Below are 24,608 nucleotides of genomic sequence, written 5' to 3'. Positions count from 1 at the left end.
TAGGAAATTAACCTGTACAGGAGGATGAAGTAGCAGTGGGTGACCCCATATTGTAGATACTGATCATGGTACAGTTAAATTTTTAGCATAAATATGGAAAGGGACAGAGACAAAACAAGAATAAAAGTTCTAAATTGGAGGAAGGCAAACTTTACAAAGCCAGAAGTGGACTGCTTAGAGCTACCTGAAGGAAAGTCACAGGCAAACTAATGGGAGGCATTTAACAGTGAGATTCTACAGGCACATGTAGACTTGTCCTCAAAGAAAGAATGGTACTGCCAAATTTAGTTTCCTGGTTAACCAGAAAGCTACAGGTAACAAAAGGCAGAAAAATAAAGCTTATGACAATTTCTAAATGTAATACTTTAGGAAGCTTAGAGTAGTTTAGAAAGTACAGCTGCGAACTGAAAGGTAGGAAATTAGGAAAGCAAAATGAGAAAATGATAAAATATTGCATGGTAAAATTCAGGAAATTTATCAGTACATTAGGAGCAAGAGGATGACTAAGGAAAGGTCTGGTCAAGTATATGTGACAGTGACTTGCACTTAGATGCAGAAGAATGTGGGCAGCATCTTAAATGAGTATTTTGTGTCTGTCTTCACAAAAGAAAGGGACGATACAAATATTTTAAGAGTAGTGTGAATTTCAATAAAATGAGCATAATATGAAGGTAAGTACTGAAGATGGATAAATCACTAGGGCTGGATGAATTGCAGTTAAAGACAGCCAGGGAGGAAGAAGTTCTGAAGATCAATTTTCAATGCTCACTGGATAACAGGAGATTGGAGGTTTGTAAATATTGTACTATTATTTAAAAAGGGTGAGATTGAAAGCCAAATAATTGTAGGCCAGTCAGTCTAAATTAGTGGAATCAGAACTGAGAAAGGCAATTAACTGTGGATTGAGGAGGGATGGATCAGTCAAGGATGGATTATTTAAGGGAAGGCTGGATCTTACAAATCTAATCAAATGTTTTAAGGATAACAAGGGGAATTGGTGTGGGTAATGCACTGATGTTGTTTACATGGATTTTAGTTTGACATTGGACCAGGTCGCACAGTTCAGGCTATTAATAAAAATTAATCTGATGGGACACAAGGTAATGTGACAAATTCAATCCAAAATTGGCTCAGTAACAGAAAACAAAGGGTGATGATCAACAGATGGTAGTTTTTCAGAGGGTTGCTTTGGGTTCCTTACTAAATGTGATATTCATTAATAATTTAGTTTTAAAATGTGGGATGTACAATTGGGAATTTGCAGATGATACAAAAATTGAGCGTGGAGTTGATAGTGAAGAGGTGGCTGCAGGAAGATATCATTGCTTTGGTTAAATGGACTGAAAAGTGGCAAGTGGAATTAATTCAACGCAGTGTGAGGTTGTGTATCTGGGGAGGCAGCCAAAACAAAAGAATACAAAACAAACACAAGGGATACTGGAAGTGAGAGACTTTGGAATGTGTGTTCCCAGGTTCTGATGGCTGGCTAAGGTTAGCTCAAGAAAGCCTTTATCGGGCATTGTATTGAATGAAAGAGCAAGGATATAATGCTGGAACTATAAAAGACACTGGTGAGGCCAAAGCTGGATTTTTGTATTCAGTTCTAGTCACCACATTTCAAGGACCAACCGCTCAAAAGAGAGTACAGAAGAGATTTACAAGAATGTTGCTACAGCTTGAAACTTGTAGCTATGAGGGAAGATTGGATAGGTTAGGGTTGTTTTCCATCAAATAGAGGAGGCTGAGAGTTGATGATCAAGGTATGCAAAATAATAAAGGGATTGGATGGGGAAGATCTGCTTCCTCTAAGGGAGAGGTCAAATACCAAGGGGATTTAAGGTGATTAGAAGAAGGATTAGCAGGAACTGAAAGAAAAGCTTTTTAACACTCAGATGTACCTAGAATTCACTGTGCAGTTTGGTTGTTGAGTGGCAAGCCCTCAACTCATTTAAAAGGAACTCATATCTGGGCATGAAGCGCTACAAGGCTACAGTCCGTGTACTGGTAAGTGGATTTGAATGAGCAGCTAGTTTGTTTAGCCAGGACAGACATGATGGACTGAATTGTTGAACTTTTCCATGATTTTAACTTTTTTGGATTACTCTCCATGCATCCTGCCTCTGAATAATAACAATAGTACAAAGTTGATAAATGCATAGCAATAGTGCAGGATGGAGTGGTTTAGATTTCTGGAGCATTGGGATATGTTTGGAGGGAGGTGACATCAAGGCAGAATTGGAGCCAGCGTCCTACCTGGTGGTCTGCTTGTGGTAGAGTGGAGGAGAATGCAAGGTGGGAACCAAGTAGTAGAACTAAACAGAAACTGAAGTGCATAAAATGATTGAGCTAGGAACTGCATAAATCTAAGAAATAATACGGTATTATTGGGGCCTGAGTAAGAGGGAATGCAGTAGGTTCTAAATTAGGCTTACACTGCATGCATGTCAATTATAGAACTATGATGAGAAAGATTGGTGAGTTGCAGGCACACATGGCCACTTGCAAATGTTACATTGTTGTGATAATGGGGACCTTGCTCAAAAAAGGCAAACTGGATACTTAATATATGTGGAAAAAAGATATTCGAGAGAAGTAAGGAAGCAAAGATAGTTGCTGAGTGACAGCAAAGTGTGAAAATGATAGCAGGGCACTTTAAATATTAGTCAAATATAAACTGGGATAGTAACAGTATAAAGTCCAGAGAAGACATCAGGCCCGGTGAGGAAGTAGGCATTCATGGATCTTGTTCTGGGGAATAAGGTACAGTCAAAGGCGTCAATTTTCATTCTGGGTGAACATTTAGGGAACAATAATTGTAGTACCAACTAGTTTTAAGTTAGTTGTAGAAGAGTGCAAGGAGTAATTCAGAGTAAAACTAGTTAATTGGAGGATGGTCAATTTCAGTGAGCTGAGAATGAATCTGGCCCAGATAAATTGGAATTAAAATTTGGCAGCCAAAACTTGGACAGAACAACTGGTTGCCTTTGAGGAATACATAGTGCGGGTACAATCAAGATAGACTCTCACAACAGGATAAGGAAGGATAGTAAAATCTGGTGATCACTGGATAACAACAGAGAGATGAAGTTTAAAAAAAAGTGAGGTACTAATTTTATTGGTAAGTGAGAACCAGTTTGAAGGTAGAAATTGTCTGAAGAAAGCAAAAAAGAAAGCAAGTGTAAATAAGAGTATGAAAAGAAAGTGGCAGATGATGTTAAACAGATTTTCAACATTTAAGATGAGTGTGTAGAGAACAAAAGGGGAGTGAAAAGATGAATTTGGGTTCTGCTAGAAGATAATGACAGTATATTTGATACAGATGTTCCAAAATCATGGTTAGGCTTTGGCATTTTCATGAAACTAATAAAACTAAATTACTCAGACTATGTACAATGCAATGTAAAATCTTAATTTGTATGCATTATTGGAATGATTTTGAGTACTATCAGACATGTTGTTAAAAATATGCCAACTTTTAGAACTTTTTTTTAGCTGCTAACTCCAGCAATGTAGCTTTAAGAAAGACTCAATGGATCCTTTGTGAGTGAACTAAAGTTATAGCTAGGACACACTGCAGTTGTGGCAATTTAGCTCAAGCAGTAAATAAGCAAAGCTAAGTTGCTAATTGGCCAGGAAGATGGCCTGAGATCAGATGTTCCAGAGCCTTCAGTCAAAGATACAAGTTCTGCTTTAGGAGAATGAACTTGGGCCTGGAATGTTCAAGGACTGCCAGTTAGTGATATAAACCAAGCCAAGAGCTAAAAGCACACTGATTCAATATTTATAATTCTTGACAAATTTGTTACAAGTCGTTAGTTGTTGATCCAGGTGCACACGCTTGAGCCAAATGTTGCAAAGCTAACTGCAGAAAGAATATTGGTGCATCACTGAAGTCTTTGCATTTGTCACAGGGTTTTTTTCTGGATGCGTTTTGTCACAGAGAAGGAGTGATAAGTAGGGCACTTACTAGGACATTAGCAATCAATGCATATTTATGACAGGTTGAGATTAGAACTCAGTATTAGGCTGAGGTAGTGACTAAAGTAATTGATTTAGGGATGAGGATTGCTCTCAGAATTGAGTATTAGAGATCATTTGGATCCGGTGTAATCAGGAGTGCAGGGTAAAAGAAATTGTCTAGAAATATAGTAAACAAGACTTAAGAAATAGGAACAGGAGTAGGCAATCCAGCCATCCACTAATCAATAGGATCATGGTTAATCCAGTATTCCTCATGTGCCCTTTCCTCACAAATCCTCCATTCCGTACTGATCAAGAATCTATCTCAGCCTTTAATATACAGGAGGACTCTTCCCCTCATCCCACTGTGCCAAGGAATAACCAAAGACCATCAAACCTCTGAGAGAAGGATTTCCTCATCCTAGCAACCCCACAATTCTGAGACTCTGTCTCCCAGGTGGGGAAACATCCTTTAAGTGTTTACCCTGTCAAGCCCCTTAAAAGCCACGTATGCATTCTTCTAAATTCCAATGAGTAGACTCCCAAGTTGTTTAAACTTTGCTCATAAGGCAATCTCTCAAAACTGGGTATCATTCTAGTGATCCTTCTCTAAGCTGCCTGCAATGAAATGATATCTTACCTGAAATAAAGGATCCAAAACTACTCATAATACTGCAGATGTGGACTCACTGGCACCTTGTACAATTACAGTAAGACATCCCTACTCTTGTACTCCAAACTCCTTGAAATAAGAGCCAACATTCCATTCACTTTCCTGACTACCTGCTGCACTTGTGTACTCACCTTTTGTGTTTTCTGTACAATTGAAGACATAAAAATATTTAACTGTTGAGGAATTGTTTAGTTAATTGATGTTTAGGTTGGGAGAATTGATAGTTAGTGAGACACATTCTTTGTTCAAAAACTGTTTCCACCAAGAGCATTTTGTAGGAAGCTAGGAAAGAAATTGCAGGACCTCTAGCAGAGTTTTGAGAAGATTTATAGCTGAGGTTGAGGTTCTGGGTGTGAGTTTGCTCGCTGAGCTGGAAGGTTCGTTTTCAGACGTTTCGTCACTTTTTTTTAATTTGAAAAAATATACTTTATTCATAAGATGTACAAAAAATAAAACATTTATACCCTACCCAGTCATGCAAGCCACTCCGGGTTACCCACGGGGGACATACACCAACTAAAGGAAAAAACAAAACAGAGCAAAAAAAAAACAAAGCAAAGAAAATACCCCGGCAGTCGTCACCCCGCACAGTCCCAGTTGGCCCCCTGACCAGTTGGGGAAGGCGCCAGCTGGGCCCAGTTACCAGATTAGGGCCCTTTTTTCTATTTGGATGAGGGGGTTCATACGGTGGTCTTTCCCCACCGCGCCTTGGCGGCAGCTGCCCCAAGCTTTAGCGCGTCCCTCAGCACGTAGTCCTGGACCTTGGAGAGCGCCAGTCTGCAACACTCGGTCGGGGTCAGTTCTTTCAGCTGGCAGACCAGCAAGTTGCGGGCAGACCAAAGAGCGTCTTTCACCGCATTGATGGTCCTCCAGGCGCAGTTGATGTTGGTCTCGGTGTGCGTCCCAGGAAACAGCCCGTAGAGCACGGAGTCCTGCGTCACAGAGCTGCTCGGGACGAACCTCGACAAATACCACTGCATCCCTCTCCAGACCTCCTGCGCATAGGCACACTCCAGAAGGAGGTGATCAACAGTCTCGTCCGCCCCGCAGCCACCTTGAGGGCAGCGTGCAGTGGCGCAGAGATTCCGGGCATGCATAAAGGATCTCACTGGCAGAGCCCCTCTCACCACCAGCCAAACAATGTCCTTGTGCTTGTTTGAAAGTTCTGGCGATGAGGCATTCTGCCAAACGACTTTGGCAGTCTGCATGGGGAACCACACGATGGGATCCACCCTCTCCTTTTCCCGAAGGGTCCTGAGGATACTACGTGCTGACCACTGCCTGACGGCCTTGTGGTCAAAGGTGTTTCCTTTCAAAAATTTCTCCACGAAGGACAGGTGGAACGGAACGGTCCAACTACTCGGAGCGTTCCGCGGCAACGAGGCCAGGCCCATCCTTCACAACACCGGGGACAGGTAGAACCTCAGTAAGTAGTGACACTTGGTGTTTGCGTACTGAGGATCTACGCACAGCTTGATGCAGCCGCACACAAAGGTAGCCGTCAGGGCGAGGGTGGCGTTCGGTATGCCCTTTCCCCCATTTTCCAGGTCTTTGTACATGGTGTCCCTGCGGACCCGGTCCATCCTCGACCCCCAAATGAAGTGGAAGATGGCCCAGGTGATTGCAGTGGCGCAGGTCCAGGGAATAGGCCAGGCCTGCGCCACATACAACAGTGCCGAAAGCCCCTCGCACCTGACAACCCAGGTTCTTACCCACGATGGATGGGGACCGGAGTGTCCACCTGCCCAGCTTCTGCTTCAATTTGGTGATACGCTCCTCCCAAGTCTTAGTGCACGCCCCAGCTCCACCAAACCAAACACCCAGCACCTTCAGGTAGTCTATCCTGACAGTGAAGGGGATGAAGGAGCAGTCATCCCAGTTCCCGAAGAACATGACCTCGCTCTTACACCTATTGACTTTGGCACCCGAGGCCAGTTCAAACTGGCCGCAGATGTCCAACAGTCTACTCACCGATCGATGATCGGTGCAGAAGACTGCGACATCGTCTATGTACAGGGAGGTCTTGACCTGAAGGCCTCCGCTGCCTGGGATAGTCACACCCTTCAGGCTCACGTCCTTCCTGATGGATGCGGCGAAGGGCTCCACACAGCACACGAACAAGGCAGGAGAGAGCGGGCAGCCCTGCCCGACTCTAGATCTGACGGGAAAACTGTCCGATTCCCACCTGTTGATCGAGACTGCACTAACGATGTTGGTGTAGAGCAGCCGGATCCAATTGCGGATGCCCTCCCCGAACCCCAATTTGGAGAGGACGTCCCTCATGTAAGCATGAGAGACCCTGTCGAAGGCCTTCTCCTGGTCCAGGCTGACGAGGCAGGTGTCCACCCGCCTGTCCTGTACGTAGGCGATTGTATCCCTCGTGAGCGCGAGGCTCTCAGCGATCTTCCTGCCCGGCATAGCACAGGTTTGGTCAGGGTGAATCACCGACTCCAGGACAGACCTGACCCGGTTGGCTACGACCTTGGCCAGGATTTTGTAGTCCACGTTCAAGAGTGAAATGGGATGCCAATTCTTAATTTCTTCCCTCTCCCCCTTCCTCTTGTAAATGAGGGTGATGATGCCCTTCCTCACGGACTTGCACATTTCCCCTGCCCGAAGCACACTATCGTACATCTCCAGCAGGTCCTGGCCGACCAGGTCCCACAGAGCGGAATACAGCTCGACCGGTAAGCCGCCGCACCTGGGAGTCCTATTCCTCTGCAAGGACTTGAGGGCTCTGGTCAGCTCGTCCAGGGATATCGGCCGGTCCAGCCACTCCCTCGTGCCGTCGTCTAAGACCTCCGTGATAGACGACAGGAACGACACGGAGGCCGTGGGCTTCATGTCGTACAGTACGGCATAGAAGGCTCTGCTGATCCTCAAAATGTCGGGCCGATACGACGTCACCGAGCCGTCGTCCTCCTTCGGCCGGCTAAGCACAGACCTCTCTTTGTGCACCTTCTGAAAGAAGAAACACGAGCACGTCTCGTCCTGCTCCACAGAGCGGACCCTGGACCGAAAGATTATCCTGGAGGCCTCCGCGGCGAGGAGCGAGGCTTGCTGGCCCCTCACCTCACGGAGGTCCTCCGCAACATCGACCCCCATCAACTGCAGAAGGAGCAGGTTCTGCACCCTTTTCTGGAGTCACGACGGCTTTCCCCGCCTCTCTCTTGCCTTCCAAACACCCTTGAGGACAAAGAACCTCTTGATGTTCTCCTTCACCGTCTCCCACCAGTCGCCCGGAGACTCAAAGAGGGGTTTCACGGTTCTCCAACCGGCATACTCCCTCTTAAGCTCCTCGACGTTCTCTGGGGTCAACAGTCGTGTTGAGCTTCCACGTCCCCCTGCCGGCTGGCTGGTCATCCTGTGAGTGACAGTCGGCCAGCAGGAGGCAATGGTCAGAGAAGAACACCGGCTCAACGCCCATGACACAAACAGGAAGTCTATTCTTGAGCGAATAGACCTGTCTGGACGCGACCAGGTGTACCTCCGCTGCACTCCGTCTGCAGGGGCGCTGAAGATGTCGAGCAGCTTGGTGTCCTTCACCGTGCCCATCAGGAATCTGGACGTGACGTCCAGTTGACTCCCCCCACCCGCTCTCTCCACGCCGGATCTTCCATCTGCAATGATGCAGTTGAAGTCTCCACCTAGGATGACCGGCCTGGACATAGCCAGCAGGGGTGGAAGCCGCTGCAGGACGGCCAACCGCTCACTCCGTACCGCTGGGGCGTACACGTTGATCAGCCTCAGGGGAGCGTTCCTGTAGGTGACGTCAGCCATTAGGAGGTGCCCCCCCCCCCCCCACCACCTCCTGAACTTGAGAGATGGTGAAGTTGCGCCCCTGCAGCAGAATAGCCAGGCCCGAGAAGCAACAGTCGTTACCCCCCGACCAGATCGAAGGCCCACAGGTCCAGGTGCCGGACCATTTCCCGTACCTGCTGAGGTGCGGTATCCCGCACTCCTGCAGAAACAGGTCTGCCCTGACGGCGGTCAGGTAGGCCAACGTGGACACACATCTTGCAGTGGACTTGACGCTGTGCACATTAATGCTCGCAACTTGTACCCCCATTGTGGGCAGTGACCGCAGTACCCTCCCCAAGCTCAAGGTCTAGGCCCTCCGTCTGTCCCTTCATGCCCATTGCTCGGGCTAACTGCTGGATGCTCTCCCCGTTGAGGAAACCGTCCGTGCTGCCTTCTGGGTGACATCCCCCCGTCGGGGGTGCGGAGGCAGGAGAGTCCGGATCTAGGTCAGGCTGGGGACGCGCCGTTTCCTCCTTCCCGCCTGGAAGTTCCGGGGGCCCTCCAGTGCGCCAGCGGCACGTGACTGGGTGTCGGTGGGAGCCTGAGGACGCCTCCCGTCACCTGGAAGCGTGGTGCTGCTTTCCTTCTCCCTTGAGATCTTCAACTTCTGTTTCAGGCGGGCCCTCTCCGAATCCCCCTCGTCAGAGGAGCTCTTATAGCCCCCCTGTAGCTGCCTCTTCCCGCCTGACGGTTGCGGTTCCTGGGCCCGCCGACACCCCTTCCTCCTCGCTTTCCGGACCGTCTTACACTCACCTGGGTCGCCTGTCGCCGCCTCCATTGACTCCGGGTTGTCGGGGGGGAGCGGAGCCTGCAGGGGTGCTTTGCTGGCCTCGGGCCCATCCTGCGGGGCTGGGCCCTCCTGCACGACCTGGCCCTCCTGCACATTAGTGAGGTCCTTGCAGGGCCCTGGTGCCTTCCTCTCCTCCGGGGCGGCTGGCCCCGCATTGCCCCTGCCGGCGACCTGGGCGTAGGTGGTCCCCCGCTGTGGGCATGCCATATAGAGGTGGCCCGCTTCCCCTTGTTGGCAATCCTTTGCAAGGTGTCCCTCCTCCCTGCTGTTCCTGCAGATGGTGGCTTTGCAGTCGGCTGCCACGTGACCTGACCTACCACAGGCATAGCAGACTTTAGGTTGCCCTGCATAGGTCAGGTAGCCCTTGCTCCCGCCGATCGCGAAGCTGGACGGTGGGTGTACCACGTTCCTGTCCGCGCCCATCCTCAGCATCACCTTGACCTGCCTCGTACTGGTCCAGATGCCCAAGGGGTCCATGATGTCAGTTAGGTCCCCTTCCACCTTCACGTACCTTCCAAGGAAGGTCAGGACATCAACTGCTGGCACATGCGGGTTGTACATGTGTACAGTCACCATACGGCTCCTCTGCACTGGCATCACAAACAGCGGGACAGCGGTCAATACAGAGAAGGGGCCCTTACCTCCTTTCTCCTTGAAAACCAGGTCACATCGTAAAAACCTCCTCCGGGGATATCCTGCAGGCAGTAAATGTCTGCTGCAGCGACCCCACAACAGTCCAACAGGACCCTCTTCACAAAGAAGGTGCGGTCCACAGGTGCACCTTCATCCACCTTCTTCACGGAAACATGGATGGTGTTCTGGACCCCCTGACCTGGGGCATGAGCACTTGCCGCAGCCATCGTTGCAGGTTGGCTGCTCCCCTGAACCAGCGTTAGGCCGAAGCCAGCATTAAGATCCACTGGTTGCAAGGGTGCACAGCCAACCCGACGTCTTCCTTTCACCTCCAACACAGTGCTCTCCTCCTCTCGGTCCACAAGAGAGTGGGTCTTTATTTTGTTCCAGATGTAAGCTGGTTCACTGAGCTTGAAGGTGTGTTCCCAGATGTTTTCTCACCATTCTCGGTAACATCAACAGTGAGCCTCCGATGAAGCACTGGTGTTATGTCCCGCTTTCTATTTATCTGTTTAGGTTTCCTTGGGTTGGTGATGTCATTTCCTGTTCTTTTTCTCAGGGGATGGTAGATTGGCTCCAAATCAATGTGTTTGTTGATGCAGTTCTGGTTGGAATGCCATGCCTCTAGGAATTCTCGTGCGTGTCTCTGTTTGGCTTGTCCTAGGATGGATGTGTTGTCCCAATCAAAGTGGTGTCCTTCCTCATCTGTATGTAAGGATACGAGTGATAGTGGGTCATGTCGTTTTGTGGCTAGTTGATGTTCATGTATCCTGGTGGCTCGCTTTCTGCCAGTTTGTCCGATGTAGTGTTTGTCACAGTTCTTGCAAGGTATTTTGTAAATGACGTTCGTTTTGCTTGTTGTCTGCACAGGGTCTTTTAAGTTCAATAGCTGCTGTTTTAGTGTGTTGGTGGGTTTGTGGGCTACCGTGATGCCAAGATCTCTGAGTAGTCTGGCAGTCATTTCCGAAATGTCTTTGATGTAGGGGAGTGGTTATGGTTTCTGGGCACGTTTTGTCTGTTTGTTTGGGTTTGTTGCTGAGAAATTGGTAGACTGTGTTCATTGGGTACCCATTCTTTTTGAATACGCTGTATAGGTGATTTTCTTCTGCTCTTCGTAGTTCTTCCGTAGCATACAGCGTACTCAAAAAGAATGGGTACCCCATGAACACAGTCTGCCGATTTCTCAGCAACAAACCCAAACAAACAGACAAAATGGGCCCAGAAACCATAACCACTCTCCTCTACATCAAAGACATTTCCGGAGTGACTGCCAGACTACTCGGACCTCTTGGCATCAGGGTAGCCCACAAACCCACCAACACAAACAGCAGCTAATGAACTTAAAAGACCCTGTACAGACAACAAGCAAAACGAACGTCATCTACAAAATACCTTGCAAGAACTGTGACAAACAGGCAGAAAGCCTGCCACCAGGATACATGAACATCAACTAGCCACAAAACGACATGACCCACTATCACTCGTATCCTTACATACAGATGAGGAAGGACACCACTTTGATTGGGACAACACATCCATCCTAGGACAAGCCAAACAGAGACACGCACAAGAATTCCTAGAAGCATGGCATTCCAACCGGAACTCCATCAACAAACACATTGGCTCCAAATCAATCTACCATCCCCTGAGAAAAAGTACAGGAAATGACATCACCAACCCAAAGAAACCTAAACAGATAAATAGAAAGCGGGACATAACACCAGCGCTTCGTCGGAGGCTCACTGATGATGTTACCTAGAATGGTGACGAAACATCTGAAAACTAACCTTCCAGCTCAGCTAGCAAACTCACATCCAGAACTTCTAGCAGACACATTTCTATCATCTCCCGTCATGGCTGAAGTGCTGGCTGACAGCTAGTGTTGTGCCTTTATTTAAGAAAGGCTGTAAATAAATTCCTAGGAACTATAGACCTGTGAACATGACATTAGTGGTGGGTAGGTTGTTGCAGGGGATTCTGAAAGATAGGATTTACATGCAGTTGGAGAGGTGAGGACTTATTCAGGATAGTCAGCATAGCTCCGTGCATGAGAAATTGTGCCTCACATACTTGAGTTTCTTTGAGGGCATAACCAGAAAGATTGCGGGCAGAGTGGTGGATCTTGTCTGTATGGACTTTAGTACAAGCCTTTGACAAGGTTCTGCACAGCAGATGAATGAGTAAAGTAAGGTCACATGGGATTCAGGGAGAGCTTGCCAGTTGTATTCAAAATTGGCTTGACGGTAGGAAACAGAGGGTGTTGACTGAGGGTTGTTTTTCAGACCAGAGGTCTGTGACCAACCGTGTTCCACGTGATCAGTGGTGAGTCCACTTTTGTTTGTCACTTATATAAACAATTTGGGTGAAAATTTAGAAGGCATGGTTAGTAAGTTGGCAGATGACACCAAAATTAGTGTCAACAGTGAAGAAAGTTATCTCAGATTAAAAAGAATTTTTGATCAATTGAGTCAATGGGCTTAGGAATGGCAGATAGTTTAGTTTGGATAAATGAGAGGTATTGCATTTTGGCAAAATGAACAAGGGCAGGACTGACACAGGTTAATGGTAGGATCTTGGGTGTGCTGTAGGACAGCGAGACCTATGGGTTCAGGTACATAGTTCTTTGAAAGTTGCATCACAGGTAGAAGGGTTGTTAAGGCATTTAGCATGCTTGCCTTCATTGCTAGACCATTGAATATAGGAGTCAAGACATAATGTTGGGGTTGTACAGGAAGTTGGTGAGGCCACTTTTGGAATACTGCATATGGTTCTGGTCACGCTGATACAGAAAAGATATTAAATTGGACAGGGTTCAGAAAAGGTATACCAGGATGTTGCCAAGACTGGGGAGTTTGACTTATAATAGACTGGGACTTTTTCACTGGAGAGTAGGAGGTTGAGTGGTGACCTTATAGAGGTTTATACAATCATGCGGGACATTGAAAAGATTAACAGCAAAGGTCTTTCCCCCCGAATGGTTCAATTCAAAGGTAGGTGGCATATTTTTAAGGTGAGAGGAGAAAGATTGAAAATGGGGATATTTATCCACACAGAGAAAGTGGTTTGTATGTGGAATGAACTGCCAGAGGAAGTAGTAGATGCAGACACAGTTACAACATTTAAAAGACATTTGGATACATACATGAATAGGAAAGGTTTAGAGGGATATGGGCCAAGAATTGGCAAGAGGGACTAGTTTAGTTTTGGGAAACTTGGTTGGCATGGATGAGTTGAACCAAAGGGTCTGTTTTCATGCTATATGACTCTTTAATTAGAACACTCTGAAAGCAGCTGCAAAATATGTTACTTCAACAGTTACGATACATTGGGAAATTAGTAGGTCCTTTTCTGATAAAACTGCCAAAAGATTGGTATTGATATCCAAGGCTCCTCCAACAGCACTTTCCAAACCAATGACTTGTACCAACGAGAGGGACAAGGGCAGCACCACCTCCAAGTTTCACCTCGGACCCACATACAATCCTCATTTAGATTTATACCATTCCTTCGCTGTCACTGGATTAAAATCCTGGTAGACCTTCCTTAGAAGCACTGTGGGTGTACTGCAGCTGTTACCGGCAGCTGTTCATTTCCACCTTCTTGAGAGCAATGGGGATAGTTATAGGAGAGAAGGCGGCCACTTGATTCACATCTGTGCTGGCTCTTTGCAAATAACAACACAGTCGGTCTTACTGTTGCCCTGATGACTGATCAATATCTTTACCAACTCGGTTCTGCTTGATAATAATTTTCTCATTTTGGGATTTCAGAGTCCATATTCCTACAATACAATAAGTCAGAACTGATCTCATTGGCAGAAGGTTTGAGAAGCACAGCACACAATTTAAAGCAAATAGCAAAATAATTAAATATTTTACACAGCTAATTGCCAGGATTTGGATTACCTAAGAACATAATTGAGGCAGAACCAATGTGATGTTTCAAACAGAATTGGATATTAGCAACAGAAAGAAGAATAAGGGAGTGCGAAAGTAGGATTGGCTGCATTGTTGTTTGCAAACAACGAACACAAACACAAGTTGAGTGATCTTCTCCACTGCTATAACTATGACTCTACTACAGACTATATTTTTCCATTAGTTATCTTTACCTGGTTTCTAAAATTCTTTCACTTCTCTTACTTACTACTCTTTATATAATATTATAAGCCTGTTATTTCAATCCAATACTGTGCTTAATTATTTACTTCTCCAATGATGGATCACATTGTAAAGTATGTATTTAAATGTTTGCATCATTTCCATGACCATACCTAGCAATGTACCACTGCCAACTTCCCATCCCATGATCCCAACATAATCAGCTTCAAGTTTAAATCCTCTAGTTTTGGACTTATGTCATAACTCTTAATGGGAAATTGTCATTCTGCCCTGGAAGATTCCTCAGTATCAGGTTAATAATTAATCATGTCTAATTACACAAGACAAAAATTGTTCCTGGAAGTGGCACACCTCTTCCCTGACTGGTTTCACAATTCATGGCCAGATTCTCCACTGGTCGGACAATCATTGGAGCAGTGAAGTTTCGAATTGCATCTTAGGACCCTGCAGAATCCTAGACTGAACTGACCCAATGGGATTTAACTGGGAAAGAGAGAATTCTGATGAGTAATTCCTCTGCATTCAGAACTCTGAGGTAACCCTCTAATGTTAGATAATTTGGAAAGTTCAGCTTTTGTTGCGTCGACGGCTCCTGAAGGTTGGGACACAATTAAAACCTATTCTACATAAGCTGATCCCCACAACTTACCACATCTATCCACTATCGTACCACCTCCAACTTCTTGCACCCTGTAAGAATAAATCCCACCCTCCTAAATCAGACCTTCCCAACCCAACATGATCCCACATTGCCCTCCCTATTCCAAGTTACCTTAGTCGCCCAAACACCAATTGTTACCCTAAACCCACAATCACCTTACATGCTAATTCTTTTATTGAATAGAGATTTATATATATTTTCATACTTCTTTTGGAGTTTCATTTTAAACTAGAGGTATATAGATTTTGACTGTGTACGAATGAGTTTACTGACTAACTTGATGAATTTTTCTGCAGCATTCTTTTTTTTAAAAAATCCAGTAAGACAGAAAAACTTCCTAACATGATAATGGAAATATTTTTGTATTGAGTGTTTTCGGACTATACAGAATAAACATTGAGGAGCCTTAGCTTGCTTTCTGTTTAGAGGAATCATTTTGTTTTTAGGAGACGATTCCATAATTTGGAAAGCTTTGGTTTTTTCAGTTATGGCCCTGGCAGAAGTCAGATGTGTGAAAGTTTCTTGTAAAGAAAGGAGATCATTTAGAACTGTGAGGAAATAGATTTCCTGTGTAAGGATTTTAGCTTGTAAGTTCCACACTATAACGTTTGTGGATTATATGCTGAGGGCATACATCCTGCAGCCCAATGTAAATTGAGGACAGGCCCACTTCGTTCAGTTTGGCCGTTTAATTTTGCAGGATTATTATTACAAGGCAGGATTCATTGTTGTTTCCACGAGGAAGACCCATGGCAGGGTTCCAGCCAATCTGAAGCCAGCAGTTCTGCACCATGCTAGTATCTGTGGCCACAGCTGGTATTGCAGGCTCACAAACCACACACCAGGATATTAACCAATAGGTTTATTTGAAAACACAATCCTTCGGAGTCTTGCTCCTTCAGCTGAAAGCTTGTTTTCAAATAAACCTGTTGGATATATAACCTGGTGGTGTGATTTCTGACCTTGTCCACCCCAATCCAGCATTGGTAGCCATGATATGGAAAATCGACACCACCAACTATTGGTATTACACATTAATTTGAAGTAATCTCCATCTGCCATTCCTCAGCACAGTCAACTTGATCAAGGTCCCATTGTACTGAGAAAGCCTTCTACACTGTCCACTACACGAATTTTGATGTCATCAGCAAACTTACTAACCATTCCTCCTATATTCACATCAAATCCTTTATATAAATGACAAAAGGCCATGAAGCTAGCACTGATCCTTGTGGCACACCGCTGGTCACAGTCCAAAAACCAACCTTCCACCACCCTCCTTTGCCTACCTTCAAGCTAATTTTGAATCCAAACGGCTAGCTCTTTCTGGATGTGATCTAACCTTGCTAACCAGTCTACCACGAGGAACCTTGTCAAACGCCTTGCTCAAGTCCATATTGACAATGCCCAACATTCTGCCTTCAATCTTCTTTGTCACCTCTTCAAAAAACTCGAATGAGTTAGTGAGACACTTTCCTACGCCCAAAGCCATGTTGACAATCCCAATCAGCCGTTTGCCTTTCCAAATATACGTAAATCCCATCCCTCGGAATCCCCTCCAACAATTTACCTGCCACTGAAGTCAGGCTCACTAGTTTACAGCTCCCCAACTTTTCCTTATCACCTTTCTTACATAATGGCGCCACATTAGCCATGCTCCAGTCATACAAATATCTCAGCAAGATGCCCAATCATTTCCCTAGCTTCCCTCAAAGTTCTAGGACACACAGTATCAGGTCCAGGGGTTTTATCCACCTTTATGCATTTTAAGGCGTCCAGCACCACCACCTGTTAATATGGATGTTTTTCAAGGTATTGCTATTTATTTTTCTAAGTTCTCTAACTTACATATCCTTTATTCACAGTAAATATGGACAAAATACTCATTTAGTTTCTTACCCATTGTCTACATTTCCACACAGACTGCCTTGTTGACCTTTAAGAGTCCTATTCTTTCCCTGGTTACTGTTTTCCATTAATGTATTTGTAGAATTTCTTTGGATTCTCCTTAACCCAATTTACAAAAACTCTCCAACTCTCTCTTTTTGCTGTCCCGACTTCCCTCAAGTTTACTATTTCCCTCGAGTATACTTTCTTCGTAGCTTTCCCGTGCAAGGGTTGAAACATGGCTTCAGAGAGTTGCAATTGGAGTACAGAATATATAAAATAGAATAACCTGGAGGAAAGAAAATCAATAAAAAAAACTTGCCTCCTGTTTCCTTTTTAAGCTTTCCTCCTCTCACCTTAAACCTATTGTCTCTAATGTTTGGAACTTCCACCGTATCTCAATCAGACAACTGCAAATCTGGGTACACACAATAATTCTCAGCATCAGACTAAACCACAAGTGTTGTTTTAAACATACTGAAATATGCTCAATTACGTTTCTGCCAGAGGCATCCCTCATTGTTGCCACAAGGAAAGGCACTTGTCACACACGTCTGTTACAGCCAACTTGGAATGGGGCAGCCAAAGATGCTGGCAGAGAATGAAATAACTATGACTACTATCATGAGGTCAGACAGGCTGTTTTGCATGATCATCTGCTTATGTTATCGAACAAGCCGGACATCAATTTGAATAGAATCACTTTCTATTAAAGGTGATGCCAGGATTAATTCTGTACTGCAGCAAAAGTGTGAATACATGACAGTGTAGAAACACGATCTCATGGAAGAAACCAATTGAAACTGTGTCAGGTCTTTGAGAGGATCAATGCATTGCTGAAACTTAAATTTTAAATTTAAAATAATTATTTAATGTAAAACTTTCATCTCTTATCAGACAATTGTTAGATATTCTGATCAGAAGACTTAGTAAAACTACGACAGACAAGCTTGAGTTATAACACTCCACAACATTAGTAAAATTATCTTGACATGGCATAGTTAGGAACATAATTCTTCCAGAAAAGTTATCAAACACAGGTACCAATGAAAGGTGATTGTGCATCAGCCATGATAAAACCTCATCAATTCACAGGGTCAATTCAGCATGCATTAAAATCAGAAAGTCAGGAGACACAAGGAACAGCAGGGAGCTCAGTTTTCAAATCTAAACAAATGATTGCTTTGACTTAAACATTAACAAAATGCTTCCCCACTATTACTGTTGCATGATGTGATTACAGTTTTCATGCTTGGTTTTTATACATTCTTTGCAACTAGGTCTTTTCAACTCTGTATACAGATCTGTATAACAATAAACAATCATAAGCAGGGTAGTAAAATCTACATAAACTATGCAAATTAGTTAGTTCCAACTTGTGATGGGCCAGGTTTCCACTATTTGAATTAGTACACGGAACAGCAAGTATGTTAAAGTACACAAAGTTTTGAAGAACGTTTGATTAAAAACTGACAAGTAATATGACCAGTGTGTATACATAATTTTAACTCAGTAGTGTCTTTTGAAGGTAAAAGCAAAGGTAAAGTTATATTGGAAAATGCCATTTAAAAACAAAATTCAAATGGAATTTGTTTTACAAAACGTGTAAAAGCAAAACAAAATTATTTCAGCACTCAAATTAGTGATCAGCTAAATACATGAATTTTGGTTTTGCCCATTGTCTTTTTTCTGTGATTGCTTATTTCACAATGGTTTTAATACAATTACATACATACATAAAAATCCACTGGCCAGTTCTGTACATGAACAAGGCACAATCTGTGCATATCTAGTATGGTGCTCCAATATTAGTAGATATTTGGATATCAGAATATAATTTCTTACCTAGATAGGTGAAGGATATTTTTTATTGGGGAAGAGGAGGAAAATTGCAAACAAATAGTTAAAAAGAGTAGTAACCCAGCTTCACTGACAAACTAATTGAAAAAAAAACTACACCATCACTGATGGCACAGACAGGACAAGCTGCACAATGAAGACAAGTGTTCTATCAAGAATGCTGCAAGGTCATAATGCAGCACTAATTGAAGTCAATAATTTATCCATTCTCAGAAGTACAATATGGTCAGTCAGATGACTTCTGTTGAAAATATGAAGAGATCTTGCGTGTAGAAGCTTGAGTCTAATGAACAAAAACAAAGTTTATTGTGACAAACTTTTCCAAACTGAAGTATAATTTTTGGGGGGTAATAGTTTGTACATGGAAGTAAAATTAATCACCATGTCTTGCTTTTAGGTCATTAGTTTAAATGGAGCATGCCAACATTAGCCAATTGATTTGACTGAGGCAAAGCAAACAAGGGTTTCTAATGGTTAGCAGTTCATGTCCAGATGCAAGAAAACCTATAGAACAGTGCGGTTTGGGCAGACAGAAGTGATTTTCCATTAATGAAATTACTGTGACATTCAACAGGCACCCACACAAATCAACATCCTGGAGGTTATTAAGGAACAGAATTGTACCAACATATAATAGTGACGACAAGAACAGGTTAGTGACTGGAAATTCTGTGTTGTATAACCTCCTGACTCCTTTCCACCATTTGAAAGGCACAAGTTACCAGTGTGATGGAATGCTCTCCAATTGCCTAGATGGATGAAGCTGCAACAACACTTAATAAGGTTAACACCATTTAGGGCAAAGCTTAATTTGCACACCATCCGATTAAATCACAGAATTGTTGTAGCGCAGAACACCATTCGGCCCATCACATCTGCATTAGCACTCTGAATGAGCGATTCATTTAATTCCGATCTTTTGCCTTGCTTGAATGTTATTATTTGTAAGGGAACAGTCTAATTCCCTTGTGAAAAAGTGTCAACTGAACTGGTCTTCTACAAATACTCTGGTATTGCAACCCAGATCTTAGTCACGCTTTTTGTGAAACTTCTCATATTGGTTTTGCATAATAATTTATTCCTTCCACCACTGCATGGTGGCAGCAGCGTGTGCCACCTGCAAGTTGCAAATGCAGTTCATTCAGGTTCTTTCCAAATCCATAATAACAACCAGAAGAACAAGGAAGCACCATCACCTGCAAGTTGCCTTCCAAGATTCAGAAAGTCAGAGTTAGAAACAGATCAATATTCCTTCAACATAGTCAAAACCCAGCAGCATCCACCCCAACACAGAATTTCAGGGGAGGTGGCTCACTACCATCTTTTCAAAAGTCAATTAGTAATGGGTGATAAATGTCACTCTTGCCAGTGACACCATTACATGGACAAATAAGAAAAAGTAACTGACTTGGGGAACTCTGCTTTAAAAATATGGAGGAGAAAAAGGCTGTTCATACACAGGTGAAATTAGATATAATTGACCAGCTGTTGAATAATATGAATTACACATCAGAGTAATGTGCTCTATAATTTTTTACTATTAAAAATTGAGGGACAGGAAGTGCAATAGTGAAAGATGTTTGAACTAATTCTGAGTGACTCGGCAAGTTTTTACCTCTGAGATCTTATTTCGGATTCTTAAACGTGCAGACAGCATTTGGAAAAGAGCATTCCTATTGGCTGCGAATTATGAATAAACAAAAGGAAGAAACCCCTCATGCAGGATTACCACATTAAGAGAGTTTCAGATAGCAAACTGGACAATGAAAATCTACTTCAAACAAAAACAACAGTACCTTCTGAAAGTTAACCAAAGCCTAAAACCAAATGAGAGCAATGGCAGCCTGCAACTTGAACGTGCCAGTGTTTTTTTGAAATTCACTCATGCAACGTCGCTTCGCTGGCTGGGCCAGCATTTATTGTTCATTCCTACTTACCCTTGAGAAGGTGGTGGTGAGCTGCCCCCTTGAACTGGTGCTGTAGGGAGACCCACAATGCTGCTAGGGAACGAATTTGACGATTTTCACCATGACACTGAAGGAAAGTCTGTATTTCCAGGCCAGGATGTCAAGCATCCTGGAGAGAAATATGTAGATAGTGCTATCCTTTTCCTTCTAAATGCAAGTGGTTGTGGGTTTGGAAGGTGTGTCTAAGGATTACAAGTACACATTGCTGTTACTGAGTATCAGTGCCAGAGTGGATGTTTATGGTGCTAATCAAGTGGGCTGCTTTGTCCTGGATGGTTGAGCTTCAAGTGTTACTAGAGTTGCATTCATCCAAACAAGCTAGAAACATTCCATCATACTCCTGACATGTACCTCGTTGATGATGGACTGGATTTGGGGAGTCAGGAGGTGAGTTACTCACCTCTGTTATTCCTAGCCTCTGACCTGCTCTTGTAGCCAGTGTTTATGTGGCAAGTCCAATTGAGTTTCTGGTCAGTTGTAACCCTAACAAACACTCCATTTCTGACCTGATGGTGGGAAGGTTATTGATGAAGCAGCTGAAAGTAATCAGTCTGAGGTCACAACTCCGAGGAACTCCTGCAGGGATGTCCTGGAGCGGAGATGACTGACCTCCAACAACCACAACCATCTTCCTTTGTGTCAGGTGTGACTTCAATCTGCAGAATCCCCATAACCCCTGATGCCTGTCAACTCCAGTTGTAGTGTAGCTCCTACAGTCAAATGCGGCCTTGACGTCAAGGGTTGTCACTCTCACCTCATCTCTGGAATTCAACTCTTACAGCCATGTGTGGGCCAAGGCTGCAATGAGGTCCGGAGCTGAGTTGCCCTCGCAGAACCCACACTGGGCATCACTGAGCAGGTTATTGCTGAGCAGGTGCTGCTTGATTAACATGGTTGATGATACCTTCCATCACTTTACTGATGATCAAGAGCTGACTAATGGGGCAGCAACTGGCCACACTAGATTTCTCCTGCTTTTTGTATACAGGACCTAATTAGGCAATTTTCCACATTGTTGGGTAGCTGCCTCACCCAGAGTACATTCTGCGTCCTTGCCACAGCTAGCTGGAGCACTGTGTACAGTTCTGGTCATCTCACCATAGGAAGGATGTGATTGCACTGGAGGGGTGCAGAAAATATTCACCAGGATGTTGCCTGGGATGGAGCAGTTTAGTTATGAGGAGAGGTTTGCTTTGGCACAGGTTGTTTTCTGTAGAGCAGAGAAAACTGAGGGGGATACACAAGTGAGGTGTATAAGATTGAGAGGGGCACTTGACAGGGTGAATAGAAAGTATTTGTTCCCGTTAGTTGAAAGGTCAATGAGATGGCACAATTTTCAGGTAAAAGGCAGGGGTTTAGAGGGGATTTGAGGCAATTTTGTTTTTAACGCAGTGTGCCGGGAATCTGGAAGGCACTGCCTGGAGGTAATTGGGGCAGGAAACCTCACAATCTTTAAGTAGTTCAAGGATGAGCACTCGAAATATAATAAAATTCAAGGATATGGGCCAAGTGCAAGAAAGTGGGATCAATGTAAATATGTTGGTGCAGACTTGAGAGGTCAAAGGGCCTCTTCTGTGCTGTATGACTTTGACTTGTGAAGTTTATTTCACAGAATTCCATCACATGGACCTATTAAAATCTAGCAGAGCACTGCAATAAATGACTTACCGGTGAGCCTGTTGTCCTCTCATCCCGTTTCTTTACTGGTGGACTCTGAGAGGATGCAGGACTGTTGGATGATCTCCCCATCCTAATGTTCATTTCAGTTTTCTGTTTGAACCCCAGATCTGTAAGCCAGTTTGACTTTTGAGGAGAACTGTTTTCTTTGTCGTGCATTTCAGGTTGCTGGCTGCACTGAAACTTGCAGACAGAAGTAGTAGGTGGATTGGGGAAAGGACTTGCCGGAGTTAAATTTTCCCCAGTGTTACATTCACAGCATTTCATCTCTGTATCTTCTACGCATTCATTCGGTGGGTTTTTCCTGCTGTACTCCTTTAAGCAGAAGATACCAACTTTGCATCTTTTAGAAACGGGGCTGATTCCTGAGACAATGCCATTGTCTTCATTCTTCCAATTGTTCATTACTGACCCATCACTGGTGTCCAATCTTCTTTTAACTTTCTTCTCTAGAATCTGGTTATTTACAGTGACGGAGACATTTTTCGATTGACATTGTTCAACTGGAACCAACACACCCCTGGGTGAAGTATCAGGGAGATCAGGGGAGGAGTTAGGAGTGCTTGGACTCTTGATGATCCACTTCTTGATCGACGTTTTCCTAGAGGCTGAATTTGGAGAAGTTGAACTTGTTTGATCCATCTGATGTGATCTACAGTTCTTGCCCAAGACCCTTTGAGCCGCAGAGGTGGGTGTGCTGGAAGACAAAGGCAAACCTCCAGAGACATTAGGGACACATGCAGCTTGCTGTGGTGACAGCAGCTTTGGACCTTCTATCACTGGAGATTTAGGAGGAGTATTGTGTGTTGGTTGACTGACAGCATCTGGTAAAAGCAAGATTTTAACATAGTGAGATTTAAAATTTGAAAATTAACATAGGAACTGTCACTGAAGTATGCTAATGTATGAACTTTACAGATACCTTTGTCATTTTATCAAAAAAATCCTGGAATGTACCTCTAAGTCCATAAGCACGATGTGTCCATAAATACTTATACAATCTTGTGCAAATTGTTGGCAAAACTCATCTCTGCTGGCACAACAATTCACAACATAATGAATCGCTGCAGTTCACGGAGTGTAGATACATCCACAGTCCTGTGGGAAGTTCCAGGATTTTGACCCCAGTGACAATGAAAGAACAATATTGTTAGGCAGGGATATTGAGTTTAGTTAAAGACTTTTTCTATGCATTTCCATATTCATATTTGCTGTTCAGCTTGGTAAGTTACAATAAAGTAGTCCCAACTGCATTTTGATCAATGCAGCATTTAAATGTTTCATTTCTGTTCAAATAACCACTTTCCTCTCCACCATGGCAAATGGTATCTAAACTACATTACAATCGAAACAATTAAGATACAAGCAACTATGGGGACTCAAAAACCTCATTCTCATCAATGATGGTGCCCAAAATTTTTAATTAAAGGAAAAAAAAATTGAGATAAAAACATACAAAAGTGGAAAAGTACACCAAATAAGACAGCACATGAAGGAGAAAGACAGGTTAAGTATTTTCAGAACAGTGCTACTGGTCACTGTTAAAAACATTAACCTAGTTTTCTATTTAATGTGCTGAATAGTCAGCAGTTTATGACAAACTGCATCCATTTTTTAGAAGTTTTGAAAACACTGGTTTTGCTTAGCATAGTTGCCCAAGACAACATCTACTCTCCTGTCAATGTTCTTTCATCACATTCAGGGTTGATGAGTTACATTTCAGTGGTTGTCCATATATACACATGAAAACATCTTAGGGGTTTCTGTGGACCAGACACCAAATGAGACCAGGCTAATGCATGACAGCAATATGTACACCATCTATAAGATGCATGACAACAACTGACCAAGGCATTTTAGGCAGCACTTTCAAACTTGCAACTTCTAGCATTTTGAAGAAGGGTAATAGATGCTCAAACTTGCAACTTCTAGCATTTTGAAGAAGGCTAATAGATGCTCAAACTTGCAACTTCTAGCATTTTGAAGAAGGGTAATAGATGCATGGGAACAGCATGACCTGCAAATCTCCTTCTAAACAATATCCCTGCCTAACAATATTGTTCTTTCATTGTCACTGGGGTCAAAATCCTGGAACTTGCCACAGGACTGTGGATGTATCTACACTCCGTGAACTGCAGCGATTCATTAAAGGCAGTTCACAACCACCTGCAAGGGCAGTTAGGAATGGGTAATTAATGGTGGTGTGGTCAATAACACTTACATCCTGTGAAAGAATAAATAAAAACAGTTCAGATCATGCTGCTACCATATGTAAGGCTACGTTCTCAAATTCCTTGCGTACCTCTTTTCTCACCTTTCTCAAAATGCTTCTTCTGGCACGCGGTTCCCACCAAATCGGATCTCGCTACATCCATTTTTCGAACAAGGCGCCATATTCGGACAGTATTGTCATCAGAACAAGTGGCAATCTAAAAGGAGGCAGAGAAATACAGTTACTACTCCAGAATGCTTGAAGCTTTTTGATGCATAAATGTACAGGAGAGGCTTTGAGTAGAAAGTGCTTTTACTTTTGCACCAAAGAACAGGCCTTCACAATTAATCATTTTAGCTATTACAA

At 43.8% G+C, this 24,608-nt stretch overlaps 1 protein-coding gene and 1 long non-coding RNA gene across 4 annotated transcripts in view; one reads left to right on the top strand and one right to left on the bottom strand.

Moving 5' to 3' along the window:
* The window catches only part of LOC132210010 (uncharacterized), an 84,238-nt gene that overhangs the window by 43,033 nt on the left and 16,597 nt on the right, over positions 1-24,608 (top strand). The gene's annotated exons all lie outside the window — the stretch shown is intronic.
* The window catches only part of dtl (denticleless E3 ubiquitin protein ligase homolog (Drosophila)), a 32,276-nt gene continuing 25,042 nt past the window's right edge, over positions 17,375-24,608 (bottom strand). For 2 of the 3 annotated variants that reach the window (XM_048535513.1, XM_048535514.1), the window contains exons 13-15: positions 24,333-24,459; positions 22,022-22,854; positions 17,375-18,669 (exon numbers count right to left, since the gene is read on the bottom strand). In XM_048535513.1, the coding sequence (XP_048391470.1) occupies positions 18,613-18,669; positions 22,022-22,854; positions 24,333-24,459 (1,017 nt within the window). In that variant the 3' untranslated portion in view covers positions 17,375-18,612. The remainder of the gene's footprint in view (positions 18,670-22,021; positions 22,855-24,332; positions 24,460-24,608) is intronic. The other variant, XM_048535515.1, reaches the window with a different exon arrangement.

The sequence above is a fragment of the Stegostoma tigrinum genome, chromosome 9, assembly GCF_030684315.1.
Source record: "Stegostoma tigrinum isolate sSteTig4 chromosome 9, sSteTig4.hap1, whole genome shotgun sequence".
In the NCBI taxonomy this organism is placed as follows: Eukaryota; Metazoa; Chordata; class Chondrichthyes; order Orectolobiformes; family Stegostomatidae; genus Stegostoma; species Stegostoma tigrinum.
The sequence above is the reverse complement of the archived record's forward strand: the minus strand, read 5'-3'. Positions and strand labels throughout refer to the sequence as shown.